Here is a 27,688-nt window from a genome sequence, read left to right as displayed (position 1 = left end):
AACACCAGAGCGAACACCACCGGCATTAACACCAGTGGCAGCATAAACACAACCACCACCGTCATCTGAATCAACAACACTAACATCAACACCAAAGCGAACACCACCAGCATTAACACCAGTGGCAGCATAAACACAAGCACCACCGTCATCTGAATCAACACTGCTAGCATCAACACCAGAGCGAACACCACCGGCATTAACACCAGTGGCAGCATAAACACAACCACCACCGTCATCTGAATCAACAACACTGGAATCAACACCAAAGCGAACACAACCAGCATTAACATCAGTGGCAGCATAAACACAAGCACCACCGTCACCTGAATCAACAACACTGGAATCAACACCAAAGCGAACACCACCGGCATTAACACCAGTGGCAGCATAAACACAAGCACCACCGTCACCTGAATCAACAACACTGGAATCAACACCAAAGCGAACACAACCGGCATTAACACCAGTGGCAGCATAAACACAAGCACCACCGTCATCTGAATCAACAACACTGGAATCAACACCAAAGCGAACACCACCGGCATTAACACCAGTGGCAGCATAAACACAAGCACCACCGTCACCTGAATCAACAACACTGGAATCAACACCAAAGCGAACACCACCGGCATTAACACCAGTGGCAGCATAAACACAAGCACCACCGTCATCTGAATCAACACTGCTAGCATCAACACCAGAGCGAACACCACCGGCATTAACACCAGTGGCAGCATAAACACAAGCACCACCGTCATCTGAATCAACAACACTAACATCAACACCAAAGCGAACACCACCAGCATTAACACCAGTGGCAGCATAAACACAAGCACCACTGTCATCTGAATCAACAACACTAACATCAACACCAAAGCGAACACAACCGGCATTTACACCAGTGGCAGCATAAACACAAGCACCACCGTCACCTGAATCAACAACACTGGAATCAACACCAAAGCGAACACAACCGGCATTAACACCAGTGGCAGCATAAACACAAGCACCACCGTCATCTGAATCAACAACACTGGAATCAACACCAAAGCGAACACCACCGGCATTAACACCAGTGGCAGCATAAACACAAGCACCACCGTCACCTGAATCAACAACACTGGAATCAACACCAAAGCGAACACCACCGGCATTAACACCAGTGGCAGCATAAACACAAGCACCACCGTCATCTGAATCAACACTGCTAGCATCAACACCAGAGCGAACACCACCGGCATTAACACCAGTGGCAGCATAAACACAAGCACCACCGTCATCTGAATCAACAACACTAACATCAACACCAAAGCGAACACCACCAGCATTAACACCAGTGGCAGCATAAACACAAGCACCACCGTCATCTGAATCAACACTGCTAGCATCAACACCAGAGCGAACACCACCGGCATTAACACCAGTGGCAGCATAAACACAAGCACCACCGTCATCTGAATCAACAACACTAACATCAACACCAAAGCGAACACCACCAGCATTAACACCAGTGGCAGCATAAACACAAGCACCACCGTCATCTGAATCAACACTGCTAGCATCAACACCAGAGCGAACACCACCGGCATTAACACCAGTGGCAGCATAAACACAACCACCACCGTCATCTGAATCAACAACACTGGAATCAACACCAAAGCGAACACAACCAGCATTAACATCAGTGGCAGCATAAACACAAGCACCACCGTCATCTGAATCAACAACACTAGCATCAACACCAGCAACAACGTGAACACCACGAGCATCAATACCGGCAGAAGTATGATTTAGGAAAAAAATAAGTTAGTTGTAATTACTGGTGAAACGTCGTACTTAGATTGTAAATGTTGTAGATTTGCTCTCCAACACACCGGTCTGCTCTACTACCGTAGTAACGAATGGGCATGTTTTGTTTACGTGACAACCCTTACTAATTGGCTGTGTTGGGTGGTGGCGGGTTTAACGACAACACATTTATATTTATGCGATCGAACCCAAAAAAAACGATATGATGGAGCACCACCAACCACTCATCCACAGCACCGCCAATATCAACACCAGCACCATCAAATGTGGCCAGGTCACATCTAAAAAATAAGGTAATAGCTCAGTGGGCTTTACCTGGGAAGATACACATTTTTTTAAGCGATTTGTTTACTGATCCTATACTTTGCACTATCGTGTTTGTGTGTATTGTGTTTGTTGTTGCAACGTTCTGACCCCGTGCCACGACTGGACGTCTGTGAAAAGGAGCATTATAGCTCATCGGATGCCTCCAGGATAAATATTCTGATCAGCATCACCACCACAACCACCACAACCACCATAATCACCACTAGCACTGTCAGCAACAGCACCACCACCAACAGAAGCACCAGCAGCAATCCACACCTCCGTCATTATCACAACCACCAATACCAGCATCGGGATATCTATCAACAGCACCAATACCAACAGCACCATCACGATCAATGCCACCAACCAATACCAATACCCGGCATTCGCCACAAAGTGACAGGGACGTCACCACGTTGCCAGTGCCAGGCCAGGTGCACATTGAGGCCACATGAAGTGTCTAAGGCTCGGGACAGACCCAGCAGGTGCCATGGGTTGGCTGACTAAGATGACTGGCAGATGCACACCAGCTGTACCCCCCTGCTGTGCCAGGCTAGGTGCAGGAGGTCTCGGGACAGACCCAGCAGGTGCCATGGGTTGGCTGACTGAGATGACCGGTAGATGCACCACCAGCTGTACCCCTCTGTGCCAGGCTAGGTGCAGGAGGTCTCGGGACAGACCCAGCAGGTGCCATGGATTGGCTGACTGAGATGACCGGTAGATGCACCACTAGCTGTACCCCTCTGTGCCAGGCTAGGTGCAGGAGGTCTCGGGACAGACCCAGCAGGTGCCATGGATTGGCTGACTGAGATGACCGGTAGACGCACCACCAGCTGTACCCCTCTGTGCCAGGCTAGGTGCACGAGGTCTCGGGACAGACCCAGCAGGTGCCATGGATTGGCTGACTGAGATGACCGGTAGACGCACCACCAGCTGTACCCCTCTGTGCCAGGCTAGGTGCACGAGGTCTCGGGACAGACCCAGCAGGTGCCATGGGTTGACCGACTAAGATGACTGGCAGATGCACACCAGCTGTTACCCCCCTACTGTGCCAAGCTAGGTGCAGGTCTCGGGACAGACCCAGCAGGTGCCATGGGTTGGCTGACTGAGATGACTGGCGGATGCACACCAGTTGTACCCCTCTGTGCCAGGCTAGGTGCAGGTCTCGGGACAGACCCAGCAGGTGCCATGGGTTGACTGACTGAGATGACTGGCAAATGCACACCAGCTGTACCCCTCTGTGCCAGGCTAGGTGCAGGTCTCGGGACAGACCCAGCAGGTGCCATGGGTTGGCTGACTGAGATGACTGGCAGATGCACCACCAGCTGTACCCCTCTGTGCCAGGCTTGGTGCACGAGGTCACGGGATTGACGCAAGCAGGTGCCATGGGTTGACCGACTAAGATGAAGACTGGTAGATGCACCACCTGTGCCCCCTACTGTCACAACCCCCGCTGCGTTTTAAGCACCCGGCGCCATTAACACCACCACCACAATAACCACCATCAACACAACAACCACCACCACCAACACAACAACCACCACCACCAACACAACAACCACCACCACCAACACAACAACCACCACCACCAACACAAACAACCACCATCAACACAACCACCATCAACACAACAACCACCATCAACACAACAACCACCACCAACACAACCACCACCAACACAACCATCAACACAACAACCAACATCAACACAACAACCAACATCAACACAACAACCAACATCAACACAGCAACAATCAACACAACCATCAACACAACAACCAACATCAACACAACAACCAACAACACAACCAACAACACAACCACCAACACAACAACCAACACAACAACCACCATCACCACCAACAGCAGCAGCATCATCACCGTCACCATGAACATCAACCAACATGAACAGTGTTGGGATGGCCACCATTCTTAGCAAGTGTCAGACGCTGCTTAGCAGCTTGTGCGCTGTGCATCATTGACCAGCGCGGTGAAGTATGGTCAATAATCCACACGAATGCATTAAAAAGGAGATTCCGCGTTCTCGCCGGAACACACTTCCACAGTATAATTAAAATAACGCGTGATTTAGATTAAGCTTGATCGGAGAAAGCTGTACTTTTTAAATAAAAAAATATTTTAAATGAAATTTTCTCAGACGCGATAAATGCGTGTTACGTACACTGCAATACATGACAAGCGTTAATCGTTTAGCCGGGCACATACATTCGCAATAAATAAAGAGATACTTTGCATCTAAAGTTTACGGAGATTCACGACCAAACGCGATATATTTTCGTTTAATTTTAAAGCGAATTCATTGTACCTCAGAAACGCGGCCTAGCCGTAGGAGAAGCCCTTTGCGCTCCGCTGTCGATTTCACCGAAAATTTCGCGATTCCTAATAAATCCCTTCGCCCTGTTGCGAGCAACACAATCTTACGAACATTAATTTAGCAGAAAGAAAATGTAAAGTTTACATCAATTAAAATGCCATTTAAAAAAACTACAACCCGCCCACGACACTGTCCTTAACCTTGCCCAGCACTGTCGCTAGGCAGGAACCACGTGACGCTGAGCCGGGGATTTGATTGGAGGAACTTTGACAGCGATTTCCCGCCAAGGAATCCCCCCTCCAACTTACCTCCCCTCCCCCCACCCCTCCCCCCACCCCTCCTCCCCACCACTCCCCCCCACCCCTCCCCCCATCTTCCCCCCACACTCCCCCACCCTCCCCTCCTCCCACCCTCCCCCCACCCTCGCCCCACCACTCCCCCCGCACTCCCCCCACACTCCCCCCACACTCCCCCAACCTCCCCCCCACCCTCCCCCCACCCTCCCCCCACCACTCCCCCCCGCACTCCCCCCACACTCCCCCATCCCTCCCCCCACCCTCCCCCCACCTCCCCCCACCCTCCCCCCACACTCCCCCAACCTCCCCCCCACCCCTCCCCCCATCTTCCCCCCACCCTCCCCCCACCCCTCCCCCCACACTCCCCCAACCTCCCCCCCACCCCTCCCCCCATCTTCCCCCCACACTCCCCCACCCTCCCCCCACACTCCCCCAACCTCCCCCCACACTCCCCCAACCTCCCCCCCACCCTCCCCCCACCCTCCCCTCACCACTCCCCCCGCACTCCCCCCACACTCCCCCCACACTCCCCCATCCCTCCCCCCACACTCCCCCAACCTCCCCCCCACCCCTCCCCCCATCTTCCCCCCACCCTCCCCCCACCCCTCCCCCCACCCTTCCCCCACACTCCCCCAACCTCCCCCCACACTCCCCCAACTTCCCCCCCACCCCTCCCCCCATCTTCCCCCCACACTCCCCCACCCTCCCCCCACACTCCCCCAACCTCCCCCCACACTCCCCCAACCTCCCCCCCACCCTCCCCCCACCCTCCCCCCACCACTCCCCCCGCACTCCCCCCACACTCCCCCATCCCTCCCCCCACCCTCCCCCCACACTCCCCCCACACTCCCCCAACCTCCCCACCACCCCTCCCCCCATCTTCCCCCCCACCCCTCCCCCCATCTTCCCCCCACCCTCCCCCCACCCCTCCCCCCACCCTTCCCCCACACTCCCCCAACCTCCCCCCCACCCTCCCCCCAACTTTCCCCTCACCCCTCCCCGCCACACTCCCCCAACCTCCCCCCCCACCTCCCATCTTCCCCCCACCCTCCCCTCCCCCCACCCTCCCCCCACCCTCCCCCTACATTGGGTCAAACTCTCAATGTTCGACGGCTTGTGCACCAGATTTTATTTATTCACGATGTACTTACAAAAAAATCCGCAGACTACCTGCTGGATCTCCTCTCTGTTTCAAAGAACAAATTTGACCTAAGGTCTACGCTCATTTACCAGCTTCACATTCCCTATTGCCGTACAAATACTGGATAGACCACGTGGTGGTGGTGTCTCCACCAGCAGTAGATAGACCACGTGGTGCTGGTGGTGGTGGTGTCTCCACCAGCAGTGGATAGACCACGTGGTGCTGGTGTCTCCACCAGCAGTGGATAGACCACGTGGTGGTGGTGGTGGTGGTGGTCTCCACCAGCAGTGGACAGACCACGTGGTGCTGGTGGTGGTGGTGTCTCCACCAGCAGTGGATAGACCACGTGGTGGTGGTGGTGGTGGTGTCTCCACCAGCAGTGGATAGACCACGTGGTGCTGGTGGTGGTGGTGTCTCCACCAGCAGTGGACAGACCACGTGGTGCTGGTGGTGGTGGTGGTGTCTCCACCAGCAGTGGACAGACCACGTGGTGCTGGTGGTGGTGGTGGTGTCTCCACCAGCAGTGGATAGATCACGTGGTGCTGGTGGTGGTGGTGGTGTCTCCACCAGCAGTGGACAGACCACGTGGTGCTGGTGGTGGTGGTGGTGGTGTCTCCACCAGCAGTGGATAGACCACGTGGTGGTGGTGGTGGTGGTGTCTCCACCAGCAGTGGATAGATCACGTGGTGCTGGTGGTGGTGGTGGTGTCTCCACCAGCAGTGGATAGACCACGTGGTGGTGGTGGTGGTGTCTCCACCAGCAGTGGATAGATCACGTGGTGCTGGTGGTGGTGGTGGTGTCTCCACCAGCAGTGGATAGACCACGTGGTGCTGGTGGTGTCTCCACCAGCAGTGGATAGACCACGTGGTGCTGGTGGTGTCTCCACCAGCAGTGGATAGACCACGTGGTGCTGGTGGTGTCTCCACCAGCAGTGGACAGACCACGTGGTGGTGGTGTCTCCACCAGCAGTGGATAGACCACGTGGTGCTGGTGCTGGTGGTGTCTCCACCAGCAGTGGATAGACCACGTGGTGCTGGTGGTGTCTCCACCAGCAGTGGATAGACCACGTGGTGCTGGTGGTGTCTCCACCAGCAGTGGACAGACCACGTGGTGGTGGTGGTGTCTCCACCAGCAGTGGATAGACCACGTGGTGCTGGTGTCTCCACCAGCAGTGGATAGACCACGTGGTGCTGGTGGTGCTGGTGTCTCCACCAGCAGTGGATAGACCACGTGGTGCTGGTGGTGGATAGACCACGGCCGGTGACGAGCACGGACCGGGATCACGTGACCCTCGCGCGCGCGCAAATAAATAAATAATGCGCGCGGGTCACGTGCCCCGCGTCTGCTTCCGGGTTTCTTGAGTTTCCCGTGCAGCTCCGTGTCTCTCTGCCGTGTCTGTCTCCGCGTGTCTCTGCCGTGTCTCTCTGGTGTCTCTCTGGTGTCTGTCTCGGTGTGTGTCTCTGGTGTGTGTCTCTGGTGTGTGTCTCGGTGTGTGTCTCGGTGTGTCTCTCCGTGTCTCGGTGTTGTCTCCACACGTGCGTGTGTGTGCGTGTGTCTCCCTCGCGTCCTTGTAGCTTCGGTGTTTGTTGTTGTTGTCGTGTCGTCTCCCGTGATGGCGACTCGTGTGGAGGAGACGCAGGGGGGACATGAGGCACGGGGGGGACAGGGGGAAGGTGGAGGACAGGGGGGACAGGAGACATCGGGTGGACAGGAGACACGGGGGAGACAGGAGGGACACGGGGAAGGTGGGGGACAGGGGGGACAGGAGACACGGGGGGGACACGGGGAAGAGGGGGGACAGGGGACATCGGGGGGACAGGAGACACGGGGGAGACACGGGGAAGGTGGGGGACAGGGGACATCGGGGGGACAGGATACACGGGGGACGCAGGAGGCGCAGGGAGACCGCGGGAGGGAGGCGATCTCCGCGGGCCTCTTGGGGCTTCTGAGACCCGCCGTGCGAGACGTGGACGAGAGCGTGAGGGCCGTCAGGTGAGACACGTGGGGGCGGGGGGGGGAGACACGTGGGGGCGGGGGGGGGAGACACGTGCCACCCACCCCCCCACCGTGCCACCCACCCCCCCACCGTGCCACCCACCCCCCCCCACCGTGCCACCCACCCCCCCCCACCGTGCCACCCACCCCCCCCACCGTGCCACCCACCCCCCCCACCGTGCCACCCACCCCCCCACCGTGCCACCCCCCCACCGTGCTACCCAAACCCCCACCGTGCCCCCCACCCCACCGTGCCACCCACCGTGCCACCCACCCACCCCACCGTGTGCCGTGCCGACCTTCGTCAGCGGTGCTGCCGCTGCTTCCCGTAGGCCGCGCTTGCCCCGTCAGCCTCTTCCATCTCCACGTGGGACATCGTCTCTCTGCGTTGTCGTAGAGCGCTAGCGAGTGGTGCGGTGTGACATCACGTCCGTCTGCCTGCTCGCCACGTGTGTGTCTGTGTCTGTGTGTGTGTCTGTGTGTGTGTGTCTGTGTGTGTCTGTGTGTCTGTGTGTCTGTCTGTGTGTCTGTGTCTCTGTGTCTGTGTGGCTGTGTGTCTGTGTGTCTGTGTCTCTGTGTCTGTGTGGCTGTGTGTCTGTGTGTCTGTCTGTGTGTCTGTGTGGCTGTGTGTCTGTGTGTGTCTGTGTGTGTGTCTGTGTGTCTGTGTGTTTGTGTCTGTGTGTGTGTCTCTGTGTGTGTCTGTGTGTGTCTGTGTGTCTGTGTGTGTCTGTGTGGCGTGCAGAGAATCGCAGATGGATCTCCGAGAACAGATTGAGTGTCTGGCTGCAGGTGGGTGCTTGAGTTGCGTTCTTGGTATATCTCAAATCTTCTTGGTTCTTTCGGTAAAGTCACGTAGAAGGGAAGTAATAAAATAATAAAAATAAAACATAATAAAATATAATTCTCACGACGTTTCGTTATTACTTCCCTTCTACGTGATGACTTTACCGAAAGAACCAAGATGAATCCCTGCAGTCACGAAAGCTTTAAATCGAAAAATATATCTCGAATCTGTCAATAATGACTTTGAAAACCCCCCTCCCACCTCCTACGCATTTCACAAGTAGTACTAATCACATACCTGCATTTCCCATAAATATGCTAAATTCCTCTTGATATGCAAATTATTTTGTCAAGGCGCCTTTTCCCCCCCTTCCAACCCAGCAGCTTAAATATACGCTGCCAAGCGTGGTGGTGTTTCAGTCAGACGCTGTCTCCCCGGCAGACCTGGTCTTCACCTGAGGACGGCTGCTTGCGTTGTGGCCGAAACGTCGTGAGAATTATTTTATTTAGTTTTAGTTTTATTATTTTATTACTTCCCTTCTACGTGACTTTACTGAAAGAACCAAGAAGATCTGTCAACCCCTTGTAGGTGCCCGGCCTCACTACAGACCGAGTCAGATCTTATAGGTCTCACCTCGTGTGTCCCGTATCAATCTCAACGTTCATCCTACAAAGTCCCATCACAAGGGAGAAACACAAACGAGTAGACACTTTTTTATTTATAACAATAGGTTTTACTTCTAGATTTGAAGCTTTCGTGACTGCAAGCATTCATATACTCTCTTAGGTTTTTTCGGTAAAGTCACGTAGGTAAAAAATAAAAATCCAATTAATAAAAGTAATAATGGAAGTTAAATTAAAGAAACAAATTTTAATAAAATAATAATAATTTTTTAATTTTATTTCTAATTTATACATTTTATTTTTTATTTTATTTAATTAAAATTAATAAAATATAAATAAACTATTATTTTATTTCTATTTTATTCATTTTATTTTTCACCTCCGTGACTTTACCGAAAAAACCTAAGAGTCTGAATAGGTTTTACCTTGACTTAAAGCTTTCGTGAATGCAGGAATTCATATGCTTGGGTCTTTCGGTAAAGCCACGAAGATCAAATAATACTAAAATATTGATTTAAAGCTTTCGTGACTGCAGGGATTAATCTTCTTGGTTTCGGTAAAGTCACGTAGAAGGAAAATAATAAAAATAAAACAATAAATTAATTCTCACGACGTTTCGGCCACAACGCAAGAGTCTGAATTCAGACTGTCTTCTCGACAGACCAGTTCTCCACCTGAAGACGGCTGCTTGCGTTGTGGTCGAAACGTCGTGAGAATTATTTAATGTTTTATTTTTATTATTTCCCTTCTACGTGACTTTACCGAAAGAACCAAGAAGATGAATACTAAAATACATTCTCAGCAGCTCTCTCGCGATATTTCTCACCTGATGACGATTGCTTGTGTTGCGATCGAAACGTCGTGATATTGTTATTTTTAAAATAATTTGATCTGTCTTCGTGGCTTTACCGAACGAACAGCTTTTATCCCTTTCTGGCAATAAATCTGGAACCTTATTCAGGGATCCATACTGTTTGGTTCTCTCGGTAAAATCACTTAATTTTCTACCCACGTGACTTTACCGAAAGAGCCAAAGAGTACGGATTCTTGCAGTCACGAAAGCTTCAAATCTTATTCGGGGAATCAACATGCAGATTTTACTGGTAGGAACCCACTGGTTACACCAGCCCACAGGGGATTATTGTGTCCGTCCGTCGTGTAGGGAGGGGCTGGGTGGGGAGGGGTGGGGCTGGGTGGGGAGGGGCTGGTCACCCCGTGGTGCCCTTATAAAACTCAACGTTTAACCTACTCACGCCGGCTTGTGCCCGCCCTCACCTGTGTCTGTGTGCAGAGCTGCGCAGAGTGAGCGAGGAGCAGGCTGGGGCTCCAGACCTCGACGTTTACGTCAAGAAACTGCTCAACGCGCGGAGGCGCGTCGTGCTGGTCAACAACATCCTGCAGAACGTGCAGGTACAACAACCACAACCACCACCACAACATCCTGCAGAACGTGCAGGTACAACCACCACCACAAGATGCTGCAGAACGTGCAGGTACAACCACCACCACCACAACATGCTGCAGAACGTGCAGGTACAACAACCACCACAACATGCTGCAGAACGTGCAGGTACAACCACATCTTAGAAGGCGCACGTACAAACACCACCTCCACAACCACCACCACCACCATCATCGTATAAGGTCCTACAAAATATGCAGGCACAATCTCCACCATACAAGATCCTACAGAGCATGCGGGTACAACCGTCACTACCACAAGTTCTTACAGAATCCACACCTCTGACTAGCACAAGTATTAGCAAGTCTGTTTTAATTGTTTTTTTACCCTTCTATCTGGCAACAAAACTGACACCTTTCTTTACAAGGAGTCATGTTTGCATAGACCACAATACCTGCAGTCATAATGCAAACAAAAAACATAACTGTCATAATGTATGCACTGTCCTTGAAGTTGATTGGTCCACACCCGAGACAGCTTTCCTTAGAGCCTAGTCTCACATGGTGTTGGACCAGATGACGCCAAAAGGCGCACAACTCAAAGACAATGCACCATCAGAGTATGAGAGCTTGGGGTAAAGCATTTACACCATTGGAACCTCAATTATCATATCATATTTTTTACTGGCAAATGAGGTTCCAATGGTGAAGTCTGTTTTACTTTACGCCGTGAAACAAGTCCATGCTATGTACACGTACGACCACCACAAGATCCCAGATCATGTGTAGGTACAACTTAAATCTTGACCTAAAGCTTTCGCGACTGCATGGATTCTTATTCTTGGGTCTTTCGGTAAAGTCGCATAGATACATCTTCCGATGATGATAATTGGTTTTTTACCCTTCTACCTGGCAACAAAACTGACACCTTTCTTTACAAGGAGTCATGTTTGCATTGACCACAATACCTGCAGTCAGAATGCAAACAAAAAACACAACAGGACAGTGCATACATTATCAGTTGTGTTTTTGTGTTTGCATTATGACTGCAGGTATTGTGGTCTATGCAAACATGACTCCTCGTAAAAAAAGGTGTCAGTTTTGTTTCCAGATAGAACCCGTAAAAACAAAGGTTTTCACTATAAATCCTTTATATGCGTGACGGCTAGAGTCCTCTCGTCCTCTGGCTTGAGATGGCTGCCACCTATGGGTCAGATGATTGCATGGCACCATTAAGCAATTGGTAATTAAATATAATATTTTTGTCCTAAAAAGTGTAAAATTTTGGAAAAAAAATGTCACGAACATTAATTGTCACGCACAACGAGTCTGTGTGCAAAATGTCAGCTCGATTGGATCACGGGAAGTGGGTTAAAAAACGACCGAAAAATTTGCACGGTCCTAAGCAAGCAAGCTTAATATAAAGGATATAAACAATTATCATATTTTTTTACTGGCAAATGAGGTACCAATGGTTCCAAACGATGTTAGTGACCTTGTGAACGTTGCAGGAACGTCTGGCCAGACTGAACCACAACGTGTCGCGCGAGTCTGCACGGAGACGCACAATCCTGGACCCCTCAGATCCTCCGCTCCCTGGGCCCGTGTGACTGCCCCCCCTCCACCTCCTCACAGCCACCACTCCCTGCCACCTCCCGTGTACCCATGAACACTTCTCCACCCTTCATTTAACGATCAAATAAAGTGTCATATCTACTCCGCTCCATGTGTCTCTGCGCGTGCAACCCAGTCTTCTGTCATTCCTTTTTCCACTGCCATGTTTGAACCGGGCCAGTACGAGGCAGAGGTCGCAACCGGGTACCCGATACCCGTACCCTACCCGATACCCGGCTACCCGTACCCGGCCGGGTACGGGTAGCCGTTTGCGACCCTGGTGCGGCCGGGTACGGGTAGGCCGCGAGTCACTGGTGAGTCACCGTTTGTCACTCATTTCCCAACGTCTTGTCTCTTCTCACAATTCAAGTTCCTAGAATCAACCCACCCGCGCCTGCAACATGGCTTCATCCCAGAGGTCGCAATCAGGTACCTGATACCCGTACCCGGCCGGGTACAGGTATGGCCGGGTACCCGTTTGTGACCCTGGTGCGGCCGGGTACGGGTAAGGAATCAAAACCCGTTTGCGACCTCTGGTACGAGGGGAGGGTTTGCTTGTACCTTGTACAGTCTGTTTGGATAGCCAGAACCAGACCATGGTGGCCTTCACAATAAGTTCTAGATTAGAAGCTTTCGTCACTGCAAGGATTCATACTATTGGGTTTATTCGGTAAAGTCACGTGGGTGTAAAAAAACGAAAACTAAATTAAATCACGACGTTTCGGAGGCAACGCAAGTCTGCGTCTTGATGCAGTAAATTTACCTGCGACGGTCCCACCTGAGGATGGAGACTTGTGTTGCCTCCGAGACGTCGTGATTTAATTGTTATTTTTAATTATTTTCACAAGAAGTACTTAGTCTGGCTTGGGACCAAGGTAATTAATGTCATGTTTATTACGTTTTGTTGAGACAGCTGTGCAGATTGGGTCAAACTTAGCACGCTTTTCACCCAGGCAACTGGTGCGTAAAGTGTTGGCGACCTCAAACTCGCAACAACGTGAAAATGGCATTCAGCACGTTGGGGACGCAGGAACACATTGTCCTGCAGAGGGAGCTGGTAGGAACGTCGGGTTGCTCGGTCAATGGCCTGCAGGGTCAACGGCCAGGGCGTGGTGTATTCCGCAAATATGCCCGACTGTGAGGGCGGGCACAAGCCGGCTTGAGTAGGTTAAACGTTGAGTTTTATAAGGGCACCACGGGGTGACCAGCCCCTCCCCACCCTCCCCACCCAGCCCCTCCCTCCCCACCCACCCAGCCCCTCCCTCCCCACCCACCCAGCCCCTCCCTCCCCACCCCCTCCCCGCATGACAGACAAACACATTAATCCCCTGTGGGCCAAAGTAACCAGGAGGTTCCTACCAAAATTACCACAACACCTAAACACACGCGTCTAACCGCGCGCGTCATGAGCAGCACCGTTTGGCTGCCACAGGGGAAAAAAACAACAACCTCCTACGCCGTGCCGGTCTGCCTTGGCACGGCCTTGATCCAGCTCGGCTGCCTCATTCTACAAAGGGGATCAACTCAAGTTTTTTGACTCGTGAGATGCGAATGAAAGACACGCGGGGGAGGCTGTATCTGCAGGAACCATGTTTATTGGGTTTCCGTGGTGATGGTGGTGAGGGGCTCAGCGGTTAGACTTGGCCACCCGCTCCAACTCATCCTTCTTCTTGATGGCGTACGAGTTGGAAGAGCCCTGCGCGCAAACACACAACATGAGTTAAACACGACGACATGGGTTACACACACGGGACACACACAAATACACAACATGTAGACATAGCTGCTGCTGGGGCAAGTCCTGTTGGCGGTGAGTGGCACCTATGAAGCCCGGCTAGGCACGCGACGGGGTGGTGTCGTCAGACCAACGCCTGGCCACCTTTGTCTCCCCACTGTGGATGTTTACACACCGCAACAAAGGTACTAAAAGTTCAGGCCGTGTCAAACAAACGGAGAAGGGCCGTGACCAGTTCAGATGGTCGTCGTCGTCTGCCACGAGCGGGAATTTAACTCTGGTTGCCGGATTGGTACGGCGGTGAACTAACCGAAAAGACGGGACGCTGGGTGGTGAGTTATGATGTATAGTGGCGAGCCCTTGGCGGCGTTGATGGGCATGTCTGCGATACACTGGGTGGCGAGTGGTGGTGGTGAGTGTCGTGGTGGTGAGTGTGGTGGTGAGTGTGGTGGTGAGTGTGGTGGTGGTGAGTGTGGTGGTGGCGAGTGTGGTGGTGGTGAGTGTGGTGGTGGTGGCGAGTGTGGTGGTGGTGGCGAGTGTGGTGGTGGTGAGTGTGGTGGTGGTGGCAAGTGTGGTGGTGGTGGCAAGTGTGGTGGGGGTGAGTGGTGGTGGTGAGTGGTGGTGAGTGTGGTGGTGGTGAGACCTTGGCAGCGTTGATGAGCTCATCAGCGAGGCACTCCGCGATCGTCTTGATGTTCCTGAATGCGGCCTCACGCGCTCCCGTGCACAGCAGCCAGATCGCCTGCAACGTAACACACACGTTACACGCAACACACACGTTACACGCAACACACACGTTACACACACGTTACACGCAACACACACACGTTACACGCAGCACACACACGTTACACACCACACACACGTTACACACCACACACACGTTACACACCACACACACGTTACACACCACACACACGCGTTACACACCACACACACGCGTTACACACCACACACACACACGTTACACACCACACACACGTTACACACCACACACACGCGTTACACACCACACACACGTTACACACCACACACACGTTACACACCACACACACGTTACACACCACACACACGTTACACACCACACACACGCGTTACACACCACACACACGCGTTACACACCACACACACACGTTACACACCACACACACGCGTTACACACCACACACACGTTACACACCACACACACGTTACACACCACACACACACGTTACACACCACACACACGTTACACACCACACACACGTTACACACCACACACACACGTTACACACCACACACACGTTACACACCACACACACGTTACACACAACACACCCGTTACACACCACACACACACACGTTACACACCACACACACGTTACACACCACACACACGCGTTACACACCACACACACACGTTACACACCACACACACGCGTTACACACCACACACACGTTACACACCACACACACGCGTTACACACCACACACACACGTTACACACCACACACACACGTTACACACCACACACACGCGTTACACACCACACACACGTTACACACCACACACACACGTTACACACCACACACACGTTACACACCACACACACGCTACACACCACACACACGTTACACACCACACACACGCGTTACACACCACACACACGCGTTACACACCACACACACACGTTACACACCACACACACGTTACACACCACACACACGCGTTACACACCACACACACGCGTTACACACCACACACACACGTTACACACCACACACACGTTACACACCACACACACGCTACACACCACACACACGTTACACACCACACACACGCGTTACACACCACACACACGCGTTACACACCACACACACGCGTTACACACCACACACACGCGTTACACACCACACACACGCGTTACACACCACACACACACACACGTTACACACCACACACACGCGTTACACACCACACACACGCGTTACACACCACACACACGCGTTACACACCACACACACGCGTTACACACCACACACACACACGTTACACACCACACACACGCGTTACACACCACACACACGCGTTACACACCACACACACACGCGTTACACACCACACACACACACGTTACACACCACACACACGCGTTACACACCACACACACGCGTTACACACCACACACACGCGTTACACACCACACACACACGTTACACACCACACACACACGTTACACACACACACGCGTTACACACCACACACACACGTTACACACCACACACACGTTACACACCACACACACGCGTTACACACCACACACACGCGTTACACACCACACACACGTTACACACCACACACACGTTACACACCACACACACGTTACACACCACACACACACGTTACACACCACACACACGTTACACACCACACACACGTTACACACCACACACACACACGTTACACACCACACACACACGTTACACACCACACACACGTTACACACCACACACACGTTACACACCACACACACGTTACACACCACACACACACGTTACACACCACACACACACGTTACACACCACACACACACGTTACACACCACACACACACGTTACACACCACACACACGTTACACACCACACACACACGTTACACACCACACACACGCGTTACACACCACACACACGCGTTACACACCACACACACGTTACACACCACACACACACGTTACACACCACACACACGTTACACACCACACACACGTTACACACCACACACACACGTTACACACCACACACACGTTACACACCACACACACGCGTTACACACCACACACACGTTACACACCACACACACACGTTACACACCACACACGCGTTACACACCACACACACGTTACACACCACACACACGTTACACACCACACACACACGTTACACACCACACACACGTTACACACCACACACACGTTACACACCACACACACACGTTACACACCACACACGCGTTACACACCACACACACGTTACACACCACACACACACGTTACACACCACACACACACGTTACACACCACACACACGTTACACACCACACACACGCGTTACACACCACACACACGTTACACACCACACACACACGTTACACACCACACACACGTTACACACCACACACACGTTACACACCACACACACGCGTTACACACCACACACACGTTACACACCACACACACGTTACACACCACACACACGTTACACACCACACACACGTTACACACCACACACACGTTACACACCACACACACGTTACACACCACACACACGTTACACACCACACACACGTTACACACCACACACACACGTTACACACCACACACACGTTACACACCACACACACGTTACACACCACACACACACGTTACACACCACACACACGTTACACACCACACACACGTTACACACCACACACACACGTTACACACCACACACACGTTACACACCACACACACGCGTTACACACAACACACCCGTTACACACCACACACACGTTACACACCACACACACGTTACACACCACACACACGTTACACACCACACACACGTTACACACCACACACACGCGTTACACACCACACACACACGTTACACACCACACACACACGTTACACACCACACACACACGTTACACACCACACACACACGTTACACACCACACACACACGTTACACACCACACACACACGTTACACACCACACACACACGTTACACACCACACACACGTTACACACCACACACACACGTTACACACCACACACACGTTACACACCACACACACGTTACACACCACACACACACGTTACACACCACACACACGTTACACACCACACACACACGTTACACACCACACACACGCGTTACACACCACACACACACGTTACACACCACACACACGCGTTACACACCACACACACACGTTACACACCACACACACGTTACACACCACACACACACGTTACACACCACACACACGTTACACACCACACACGCGTTACACACCACACACACACGTTACACACCACACACACACGTTACACACCACACACACACGTTACACACCACACACACGCGTTACACACCACACACACGTTACACACCACACACACACGTTACACACCACACACACACACGTTACACACCACACACACGCGTTACACACCACACACACACGTTACACACCACACACACACACGTTACACACCACACACACACGTTACACACCACACACACGCGTTACACACCACACACACACACGTTACACACCACACACACACGTTACACACCACACACACACGTTACACACCACACACACGCGTTACACACCACACACACACGTTACACACCACACACACGCGTTACACACCACACACACACACGTTACACACCACACACACACACGTTACACACCACACACACGCGTTACACACCACACACACACACGTTACACACCACACACACACGTTACACACCACACACACGCGTTACACACCACACACACACACGTTACACACCACACACACACGTTACACACCACACACACACGTTACACACCACACACACGCGTTACACACCACACACACGCGTTACACACCACACACACACACGTTACACACCACACACACACGTTACACACCACACACACGCGTTACACACCACACACACACACGTTACACACCACACACACACGTTACACACCACACACACACGTTACACACCACACACACGCGTTACACACCACACACACACGTTACACACCACACACACGCGTTACACACCACACACACACACGTTACACACCACACACACACACGTTACACACCACACACACGCGTTACACACCACACACACACACGTTACACACCACACACACACGTTACACACCACACACACGCGTTACACACCACACACACACGTTACACACCACACACACGCGTTACACACCACACACACACGTTACACACCACACACACGCGTTACACACCACACACACACGTTACACACCACACACACACGTTACACACCACACACACACGTTACACACCACACACACACGTTACACACCACACACACGCGTTACACACCACACACACACGTTACACACCACACACACGCGTTACACACCACACACACGCGTTACACACCACACACACGCGTTACACACCACACACACGCGTTACACACCACACACACGCGTTACACACCACACACACGCGTTACACACCACACACACGCGTTACACACCACACACACACGTTACACACCACACACACACGTTACACACCACACACACACGTTACACACCACACACACACGTTACACACCACACACACACGTTACACACCACACACACGCGTTACACACCACACACACGCGTTACACACCACACACACACGCGTTACACACCACACACACACGTTACACACCACACACACGCGTTACACACCACACACACGCGTTACACACCACACACACACGTTACACACCACACACACGCGTTACACACCACACACACACGTTACACACCACACACACGCGTTACACACCACACACACACGTTACACACCACACACACACGTTACACACCACACACACGCGTTACACACCACACACACACGTTACACACCACACACACGCGTTACACACCACACACACACGTTACACACCACACACACACGTTACACACCACACACACGCGTTACACACCACACACACGCGTTACACACAACACACCCGTTACACACAACACACACATTACACAAACACACACGTTACACACACATTACACCACACACGTTACACACCACACACAGCATCCAGATAGCCTGGGCACACAGCAATCGTTATACACAATCCGCACCACAAAAACACAGAGAGTATACACAATACAGCACAACCATAACATACAGTGACACTGAGTGGTGTGGTGCTGGGTCCTGCATCGCGAGTGTCGGCAGTGTAGCAGTGGACTGACCTGGTTGTCCTAGCGGAGGGGAGAGACGTGTGTGTGTGTGTGTGACCCAGTGCGCAGTGACACTGAGTGATGTGGTGCTGGGTCCTGCATCGCGAGTGTCGGCAGTGTAGCAGTGGACTGACCTGGTTGACCCTGCGGAGGGGAGAGACGTCCACCGCCTGTCGCCGCACGGTGCCCGCACGACCAATGCGAGTCGAGTCCTCACGCGGGCCGCTGTTGATGATGGCGTTCACCAGCACCTGCAGCGGGTTCTATAAAGACAAAGACACAGATCCCCCCCCGTGTAGCCTTAACACTGTAGGGGCAAGTGCTGTTAGCGAACACCTACGAAGGCCGGCACTGTGGCACACGAGGGGGTGGGTGGCCAACACCCGAGGTCGCAACCGGGTACCCGATACCCGTACCCTACCCGATACCCGGCCAGGTACGGGTAGCCGTTTGCGACCCTGGTACGTCCGGGTACGGGTAGGCCGTGAGTCACTGGTGAGTCACCGTTGGGTCACTTATTTCGGGTAGGGAATGGGTACGGGTAGGGAACGGGTACCCGTACCCTGGTGCGGCCGGGTACGGGTACGGGTAAGGAATCAAAACCCGTTTGCGACCTCTGGCCAACACCACGCCCGGCCGCCTTTGTCTCCCTCGTGCCGATGCACCGGGTACTCATTTGAGGCCGAGTCGACCTTGGGGAGGCCCAGGACCGGTTCAGATAATCGTCACGGGTGTTGGCCGTGAGCAGGAATCGAACTCGGCTCGCAAGGTTCGTAGCGCTAACCGCTACACGACCGCTCCCCTACCGCTCCCCTACACACACAAGACAAAGATCCCCCGTACAGCCTTAGCAGACTGTTGGGGCCAACCGACCGCATAACACCGCAAGCTCGACACAGAGAGGGCTCCCCGCCCACCCCCCATGTGGTCCACAAAGGTGTTGGGGAAAGTACAACTTGCAAGGAAGACACCCTGATCATCATCATCACCCTGATCATCATCATCATCACCCTGATCATCATCATCATCACCACCCTGATCATCATCATCACCCTGATCATCATCATCACCCTGATCATCATCATCACCCTGATCATCATCATCATCACCCTGATCATCATCATCATCACCCTGATCATCATCATCATCACCACCCTGATCATCATCATCACCACCCTGATCATCATCATCATCACCCTGATCATCATCATCATCACCCTGATCATCATCATCATCACCCTGATCATCATCATCACCCTGATCATCATCATCATCATCACCCTGATCATCATCATCACCCTGATCATCATCATCATCATCACCCTGATCATCATCATCATCACCACCCTGATCATCACCACCATCATCATCACCCTGATCATCATCATCATCACCACCCTGATCATCATCACCACCATCATCATCACCCTGATCATCATCATCATCAGTGAGGAGGTGGAGTTGACTCCCGCTTGGTTCTCACCTCAACGGTGAGGAGGTTGGCAAGGGTAGTCGATTCGGTGGTGAGTAGGTGGGTGAGGGCGCGTGGGTTAACTCACCTCACCGGTGAGGAGGCTGGTGAGTGTGTGGTCGACTCGGTGAGTAGGTGGGTGAGCCCGCGTGGGTTAACTTACCTCGCCGGTGAGGTTGGCGAGGGTGCGGTCGACTCGGTGAGTAGGTGGGTGAGCGCGTGAGTGGGTGGGTGAGCGCGTGAGGTGGGTGAGCGCGTGAGTAGGTGGGTGAGCGGGCGTGGGTTAACTCACCTCGCCGGTGAGGAGGCTGGTGAGTATACGGTCGACTCGGTGAGTGGGTGGGTGAGCGCGTGAGTAGGTGGGTGAGCGTGCGTGGGTTAACTCACCTCACCGGTGAGGTTGGTGAGTGTGTGGTCGACTCGGTGAGTAGGTGGGTGAGCGCGTGAGTGGGTGGGTGAGCGCGTGAGTAGGTGGGTGAGCGCGTGAGTAGGTGGGTGAGCGGGCGTGGGTTAACTCACCTCGCCGGTGAGGAGGCTGGTGAGTATACGGTCGACTCGGTGAGTAGGTGGGTGAGCGCGTGAGTGGGTGGGTGAGCGCGTGAGTAGGTGGGCGAGCCCGCGTGGGTTAACTCACCTCGCCAGTGAGGAGGCTGGTGAGTATACGGTCGACTCGGTGAGTAGGTGGGTGAGCGCGTGGGTTAACTCACCTCACCGGTGAGGAGGCTGGTGAGTATACGGTCGACTCGGCGAGTAGGTGGGCGAGCGGGGTGGGTTAACTCACCTCGCCGGTGAGGAGGCTGGTGAGTATACGGTCGACTCGGTGAGTAGGTGGGTGAGCGCGTGAGTGGGTGGGTGAGCGCGTGAGTAGGTGGGCGAGCCCGCGTGGGTTAACTCACCTCGCCAGTGAGGAGGCTGGTGAGTATACGGTCGACTCGGTGAGTAGGTGGGTGAGCGCGTGGGTTAACTCACCTCACCGGTGAGGAGGCTGGTGAGTATACGGTCGACTCGGCGAGTAGGTGGGCGAGCGGGGTGGGTTAACTCACCTCGCCAGTGAGGAGGTTGGTGAGTGTGAGGTCGACTCGGTGAGTAGGTGGGCGAGCGGGCGTGGGTTAACTCACCTCGCCAGTGAGAAGGTGGATGATCTCGAAGGCGTGCTTGACGATGCGCACAGTCATCAGCTTCTTGCCGTTGTTGCGTCCGTGCATCATCATGGAGTTGGTGAGCCGCTCCACGATGGGGCACTGCGCCTTGCGGAACCGCTTGGCGGCGTAGCGGCCAGAGCTGTGGGGCAAGTACTTTGCATACTTCTCCTTCACGGCCACGTAGTCCTGTACACAGACACACGCACGCACACACACACACACACGCACACACAGACACACACACAGACACACACAGACACGCACACACACACGCACACACACACACACGCACACACACGCACACACGCACACACACACACACACAGACACACACACAGACACACACACAGACACACACGCAGACACACACACAGACACACACGCAGACACACACACACAGACACACACACAGACACATGCACGCACACACAGACACACACACAGACACACACACAGACACACGCACGCACACACACACAGACACACACACAGACACACACACAGACACACACACACGCACACACACACGCGCGCGCGCACTTGGTATTGCTTCCCGACGGCCACGTAGCGATGTACATGCACAAGTCCATAATCAACGTTTTGGGGTTTAGATCGCGTTATTTATAAATGTGTCGTAACCCTCCAACACCCGACACGGCCAATCAGCAAAAAAGTGTCACGGTGGGCTAAAGCAGTGAACTATTTGTCTTTTGTCAACGTGACACTTTTTTGCTGATTGGCCGTGTCGGTCGGGTGGTGGAGGGTTACGACACATTTATAAATAACGCCATCTAAACCCAAAAACGTTGATTATGAATAATATTGGTCGCGAAAGCCTACGTGTTATACATCCTGTCCGTGTGCGTCTGTGTACGCATTTATGTGTACATGTATTATACTTGACTGTGTGCGTCTCTGTGAATCTCTGCGAGTGGGTACCCTCTCTGTGTCCTTTGTATCTGTGTGTCTTTCTGTACATCTTTACAAGTCTCTGTGTCTCCAGTCTTCTTGCGATTCTCTGCGTATCTGTGTGCGTGCCTAAACATCGGTACGTGTCTCCGTGCGTCTCTCCGTGCGTCTCTCCGCGCGTCTCTCCGCGCGTGTCTCCGCGCGTGTCCCCGCGCGTGTCTCCGCGCGTGTCCCCGCGCGTGTCTCCGCGCGTGTCTCCGCGCGTGTCCCCGCGCGTGTCTCCGCGCGTGTCTCCGCGCGTGTCCCCGCGCGTGTCTCCGCGTGTGTCCCCGCGCGTGTCTCCGCGCTTGTCTCCGTGCGTGTCTTGTGAGCAAGCACCTGCAGGGAGATGTCGCTGATCTGCACATCTTCCGTGCTCCAGCGTCCAAACAGTTTAATCTCCGGAGCCTCGGCCACCACGGGAGCCACCTCAAGCTCTGCCATTCTGCACCCACACGGCAAACCATCAGCATCATCTCGATTAACACGACTCTCATCCACACAAACATCAACCCCCACCGTACGGCAGGTCCTCGCTTAACGCGTGGCGGTGTTCATACACCGCGTTTTCGGTTCGTCCACAACGCGGATCATTACAACGCGGAATGCACAACACGATAACGCAGTTTCTGAACAGTCGACTGACCCAGCAACCCAACGTTCCTACCAGCTCCCTCCGCAGGAATGTGTTATAGGGTACTAGGGGGGGGGAGGAGCCAAGGGGTGGGGGGGGGCAGGCCGTGTGGAGTCCCCAGCATCAACACCAACTCTCCCGCTAGCTCAACCGCTCACCCCGTCACTAAACCCACTCAGCCATGCATTCACTCACGAGCCCGCCAACTCACCCGTCCACTCAGCAGCTTTACTATCCAACTTGTCTGTGGACTCGCCCACCAGCTCACCAAATCGCTAGCTCACTCACTAGTCTACACAACAAAGGCTCATTCCTAACAGCGTGCTTCAGCCGCACCGAACCTCACAAAAATAATATTCAGGGCCTACCTTGGCTCCTCCCACCCTGAACCAGTATATATACAAGGACTGTTTTGATAATTGTTTTTTTACCCTTCCATCTGGCAACAAAACTGACACCTTTTTTACAAGGAGTCATGTTTGCATGACTCCTTGTTGCCAGATGGAAGGGTAAAAAAACAATTATCACATTTTTTACTGGCAAATGAGGTTCCAATGGTGTAAGGACTGTTTTCTAGGAATTTCTCTCACTTGATACAGCTATCGTGCTGTGACGGTTCCACCTGAAGGAAGCTTGTGTTGCCTCCGAAACGTCGTGATTTTAATTTTATTAAACTTTTATTAATTTTTATTTTTTACCTACGTGACTTTACCGAAAAAACCTAAGAATCTCACTCACCAGTCTCAATCAACCAATAATTCCTTGTTGCCAGCCCAAGTCCACTTTCATTATCAATCTGTTCCCTGTCCTACTCGTGTCATCAGTGAAATTCCAAGCATACCTCTTGGAACACTTCGCAACCGGTTTCATTTTCAGTTCCATTTCAGCTTCGAGTTTAATTTGTTTAACCCGTGAGAACTCGGAGGCAACATCATGGGACCTTCCTTGCAAGTATCAAAATATAAGAATAGGTTTTATCCTTTCTGGCAATAAAACAGTTGTGTTAAGATGTTAAAACACCAAACAGAAATCTTTTGCAAGGAATCATGTCTGCATGAACCACATGTACTTGTTAACATGCAAACAAAATACATGCTCTGGTAGCATATGCATTGTCTTTGCAACCGATCGGGTCCTTGCAAAAGGTTTCTGTTTGGCATTTTAACATCTTTTTTCTGTTTGGTGTTTTAACATCCTAACCAATGTTTTATTGCCAGAGGGTAAAACATTCTTATATAGAGGCCAGGATGAGCCAGAATAATGGCACAGAGTGACCCAAGGCATCAGTCTGCCAGTAGGGGGTGGGTGGTGATTGGTACGCATAATCCCAGTCGAGAAAAAATTGTCAATTCTTGTTATCGTCTTGATTTAAAGCTTTCGTGACTGCAGGAATCCTTACTCTTTGGTTCTTTCGGTAACGTCACGTGGGTGGAAAGTAATTCTTGTTATCGTCTACTGTGAGTTATATACAGGGTGCTTGAAAAAATGTTAACACTTATATGGGACTATCGTTTTTAATGGAAAATTTACGAATAATAACCCTAACATGATAAGAAATGTAATGTCAATAGCTTCAAAAAGTCAACGAGTCTCCACTTTTATTTTCGATTTAAAGCTTTCGTGACTGCAGGGATTCATATTCTTGGTTCTTTCGGTAAAGTCACGTAGAGAACCAAAAATATGAGTCTCCATTTCTTCGCCATCGTTGGCAACACGTGCCCGGAATTTTCTCCAGGTGGTCTCCCAGAGACACACAATTTCTCGTGGTATTGTTGAAAATTCTCAGACGTGTAAACATTGTTTTTAAGCACCCGGTTCTACCACGTACGCTCCCCCCTATCGCCGTTACCAACACGCCTGGACCACCAGCGTGGTCAAACGAACCAAACGCCACGGGCGAAGGAGCTATCATTCAGACGCTGTCTCCCCGACAGACCTGCTCTTCACCTGAGGACGGCTGCTTGCGTTGTGGCCGAAACGTCGTGAGAATTATTTTATTATGTTTTATTATTTTATTACTTCCCTTCTACGCGACTTTACCGAAAGAGCCAAGAAGATAGATTGACGATATTGGGGCTTTCTATGCAAGTCCAATGCTGGTTGTTTCCACGCTCGTTAACACTTTCTGTATTGGCTGTCGGGGCAATGGATTTTTTTGCGAGCACCCAATAAAGGCCTGGAACGGCGCACAAGAGTTGGTTGGTTGGTGTGGCTAACACCACCACGCCCGGCCGCCTTTGTCTCCCCAGTGCTAGCGGTCAACAACACCAGGTACTAGCGTGAGGATGGGTCTACTCGTGAGGAGGGCCATGATTCAATAGCCACTGACGCTACCACGTTGTGTGGGAATCGCCATCCGCTGTACCAGCGCTCCCCACGCTACGCAACACGACCCAGTGTTGTGCTGTACTCTTCCGCCACGTCTATGGCTCTGCCGCAGTCGACAAAAGAAACCCCCCCAAACGCGTTGTGGGCATCTTTAAAAGGGTTGGTCGGACAGATGCCTTGCAACGTTGCAACCCAACGCGACTTTGCCGCACGCCACAACTCGCGGGCTTAACAATGCAAGCAAGTAAGCGCGCGTTAGGGGTGAACTACGATTTAGTAGTTTGGCCGAGTCTCAAGCAAAACGGCGGTGAGGCCGTGCACCGCGACACGTTGCGTGCGTGTAAAACGTGACGAGATAAAACTTTACAATTTAAAATGAGAAAATATCGCCCCCGACTGCGTGAGGGGTTAATAACAGGAAATTTGGCACCAAAAATTTAACTTACCACCCGTCCAAATCCAAACACACACCAATACGATAAGCTACGTGTCGGGGGGAGAAGGCAACTTGATACTCTTTAACTCTCTTTAACTTTTAATTGTAAAAGGGGACCAGGCCCGAAACGCAGCCTGGGCCTAGCTCAGGCTCCGCGCGGCCTTCTCGGCCCCCCTTGCACCCCGTGGTCGTCGCGAACGCGGCCAATGCGCCACAGCCCTCGCCTCCCTTGCCGATCTCCTCGCTCCCTCGCTCGGCGGAGCCGAGGGAGCGCGGCGGGGATCACGAGGAAGGGAGAGCGAGGGACGAACGCGGCGCGACACGCGGAGCGAAGCGGCCCTACCTGCACGTCGCCTCGTCTTGAGAGAGGGAAAGAGAGAAGGGCGACGGGGTTTCCCAGGGCCAGGGCGCAGGGGCGCGTGACGTCACCGCGCACGGCTCACGTCGTGCCGCGCGGTCGGCGTGATGACGTCACCGCGCACGGCTCACGCCTCCGTGCGTGATGACGTCACCGCTCGCGTCGCCTCGCGCATACGTGCGTGATGACGTCACCGCGCACGGCCCACGTCGCTTCGCGCTGCCGTGCGTGATGACGTCACCGCGCACGGCTCACGTCGCCTCGCGCAGCCACGTTCCCTCCTCACCCCCCCTCCCTCTCTACGCGATGACGTCCACTGGGGAAGGGGG

The 27,688-nt window shown here is 52.9% G+C and overlaps 3 protein-coding genes across 7 annotated transcripts in view; 1 reads left to right on the top strand and 2 right to left on the bottom strand.

Moving 5' to 3' along the window:
• LOC144952490 (uncharacterized) overlaps positions 1-4,683 on the bottom strand; it is a 45,947-nt gene extending 41,264 nt beyond the window's left edge. For all 5 annotated transcript variants that reach the window (XM_078882931.1, XM_078882930.1, XM_078882932.1 and 2 more), the window contains exon 1: positions 4,448-4,683. The gene's annotated coding sequence lies outside the window, so the exon portion shown is untranslated. The remainder of the gene's footprint in view (positions 1-4,447) is intronic.
• Positions 4,684-7,761: 3,078 nt separating this feature from the next.
• On the top strand, positions 7,762-12,410 carry SNAPIN (SNAP associated protein). The gene is made up of 4 exons (XM_078883082.1): positions 7,762-7,885; positions 8,631-8,677; positions 10,587-10,705; positions 12,208-12,410. The coding sequence occupies exons 2-4, from the start codon at positions 8,641-8,643 to the stop codon at positions 12,304-12,306; spliced, it is 255 nt and encodes an 84-aa protein (XP_078739208.1). The 5' UTR covers positions 7,762-7,885; positions 8,631-8,640; the 3' UTR covers positions 12,307-12,410.
• Positions 12,411-13,889: 1,479 nt separating this feature from the next.
• Positions 13,890-27,439, bottom strand: RPS5 (ribosomal protein S5). The gene is made up of 6 exons (XM_078883036.1): positions 27,345-27,439; positions 23,943-24,048; positions 22,632-22,841; positions 20,177-20,305; positions 14,689-14,787; positions 13,890-14,006 (listed from the first exon to the last, which is right to left on the bottom strand). Exons 2-6 carry the CDS (start codon positions 24,045-24,047, stop codon positions 13,938-13,940), a joined length of 612 nt encoding a protein of 203 aa, XP_078739162.1. The 5' UTR covers position 24,048; positions 27,345-27,439; the 3' UTR covers positions 13,890-13,937.
• Between the last annotated feature and the right edge of the window lie 249 nt (positions 27,440-27,688).

This window comes from Lampetra fluviatilis, chromosome 68, assembly GCF_964198595.1.
Source record: "Lampetra fluviatilis chromosome 68, kcLamFluv1.1, whole genome shotgun sequence".
Lineage (NCBI taxonomy): Eukaryota > Metazoa > Chordata > Hyperoartia > Petromyzontiformes > Petromyzontidae > Lampetra > Lampetra fluviatilis.
The sequence above is the reverse complement of the archived record's forward strand: the minus strand, read 5'-3'. Positions and strand labels throughout refer to the sequence as shown.

Bases quoted from the DNA above. Each gene is read 5' to 3' on its own strand.
- SNAPIN (XM_078883082.1), top strand. From the start codon at position 8,641: ATGGATCTCCGAGAACAGATTGAGTGTCTGGCTGCAG. The intron at 8,678-10,586 runs GTGGGTGCTTGA...GTCTGTGTGCAG, and splicing joins GATTGAGTGTCTGGCTGCAG to AGCTGCGCAGAGTGAGCGAG. The intron at 10,706-12,207 runs GTACAACAACCA...TGAACGTTGCAG, and splicing joins ACATCCTGCAGAACGTGCAG to GAACGTCTGGCCAGACTGAA.
- RPS5 (XM_078883036.1), bottom strand. From the start codon at position 24,047: ATGGCAGAGCTTGAGGTGGCTCCCGTGGTGGCCGAGGCTCCGGAGATT. The intron at 20,306-22,631 runs GTGAGTTAACCC...TTGTCTTTATAG, and splicing joins TCCACCTTCTCACTGGCGAG to AACCCGCTGCAGGTGCTGGT. The intron at 14,007-14,688 runs GTCTCACCACCA...GTTTGCGCGCAG, and splicing joins AGCTCATCAACGCTGCCAAG to GGCTCTTCCAACTCGTACGC.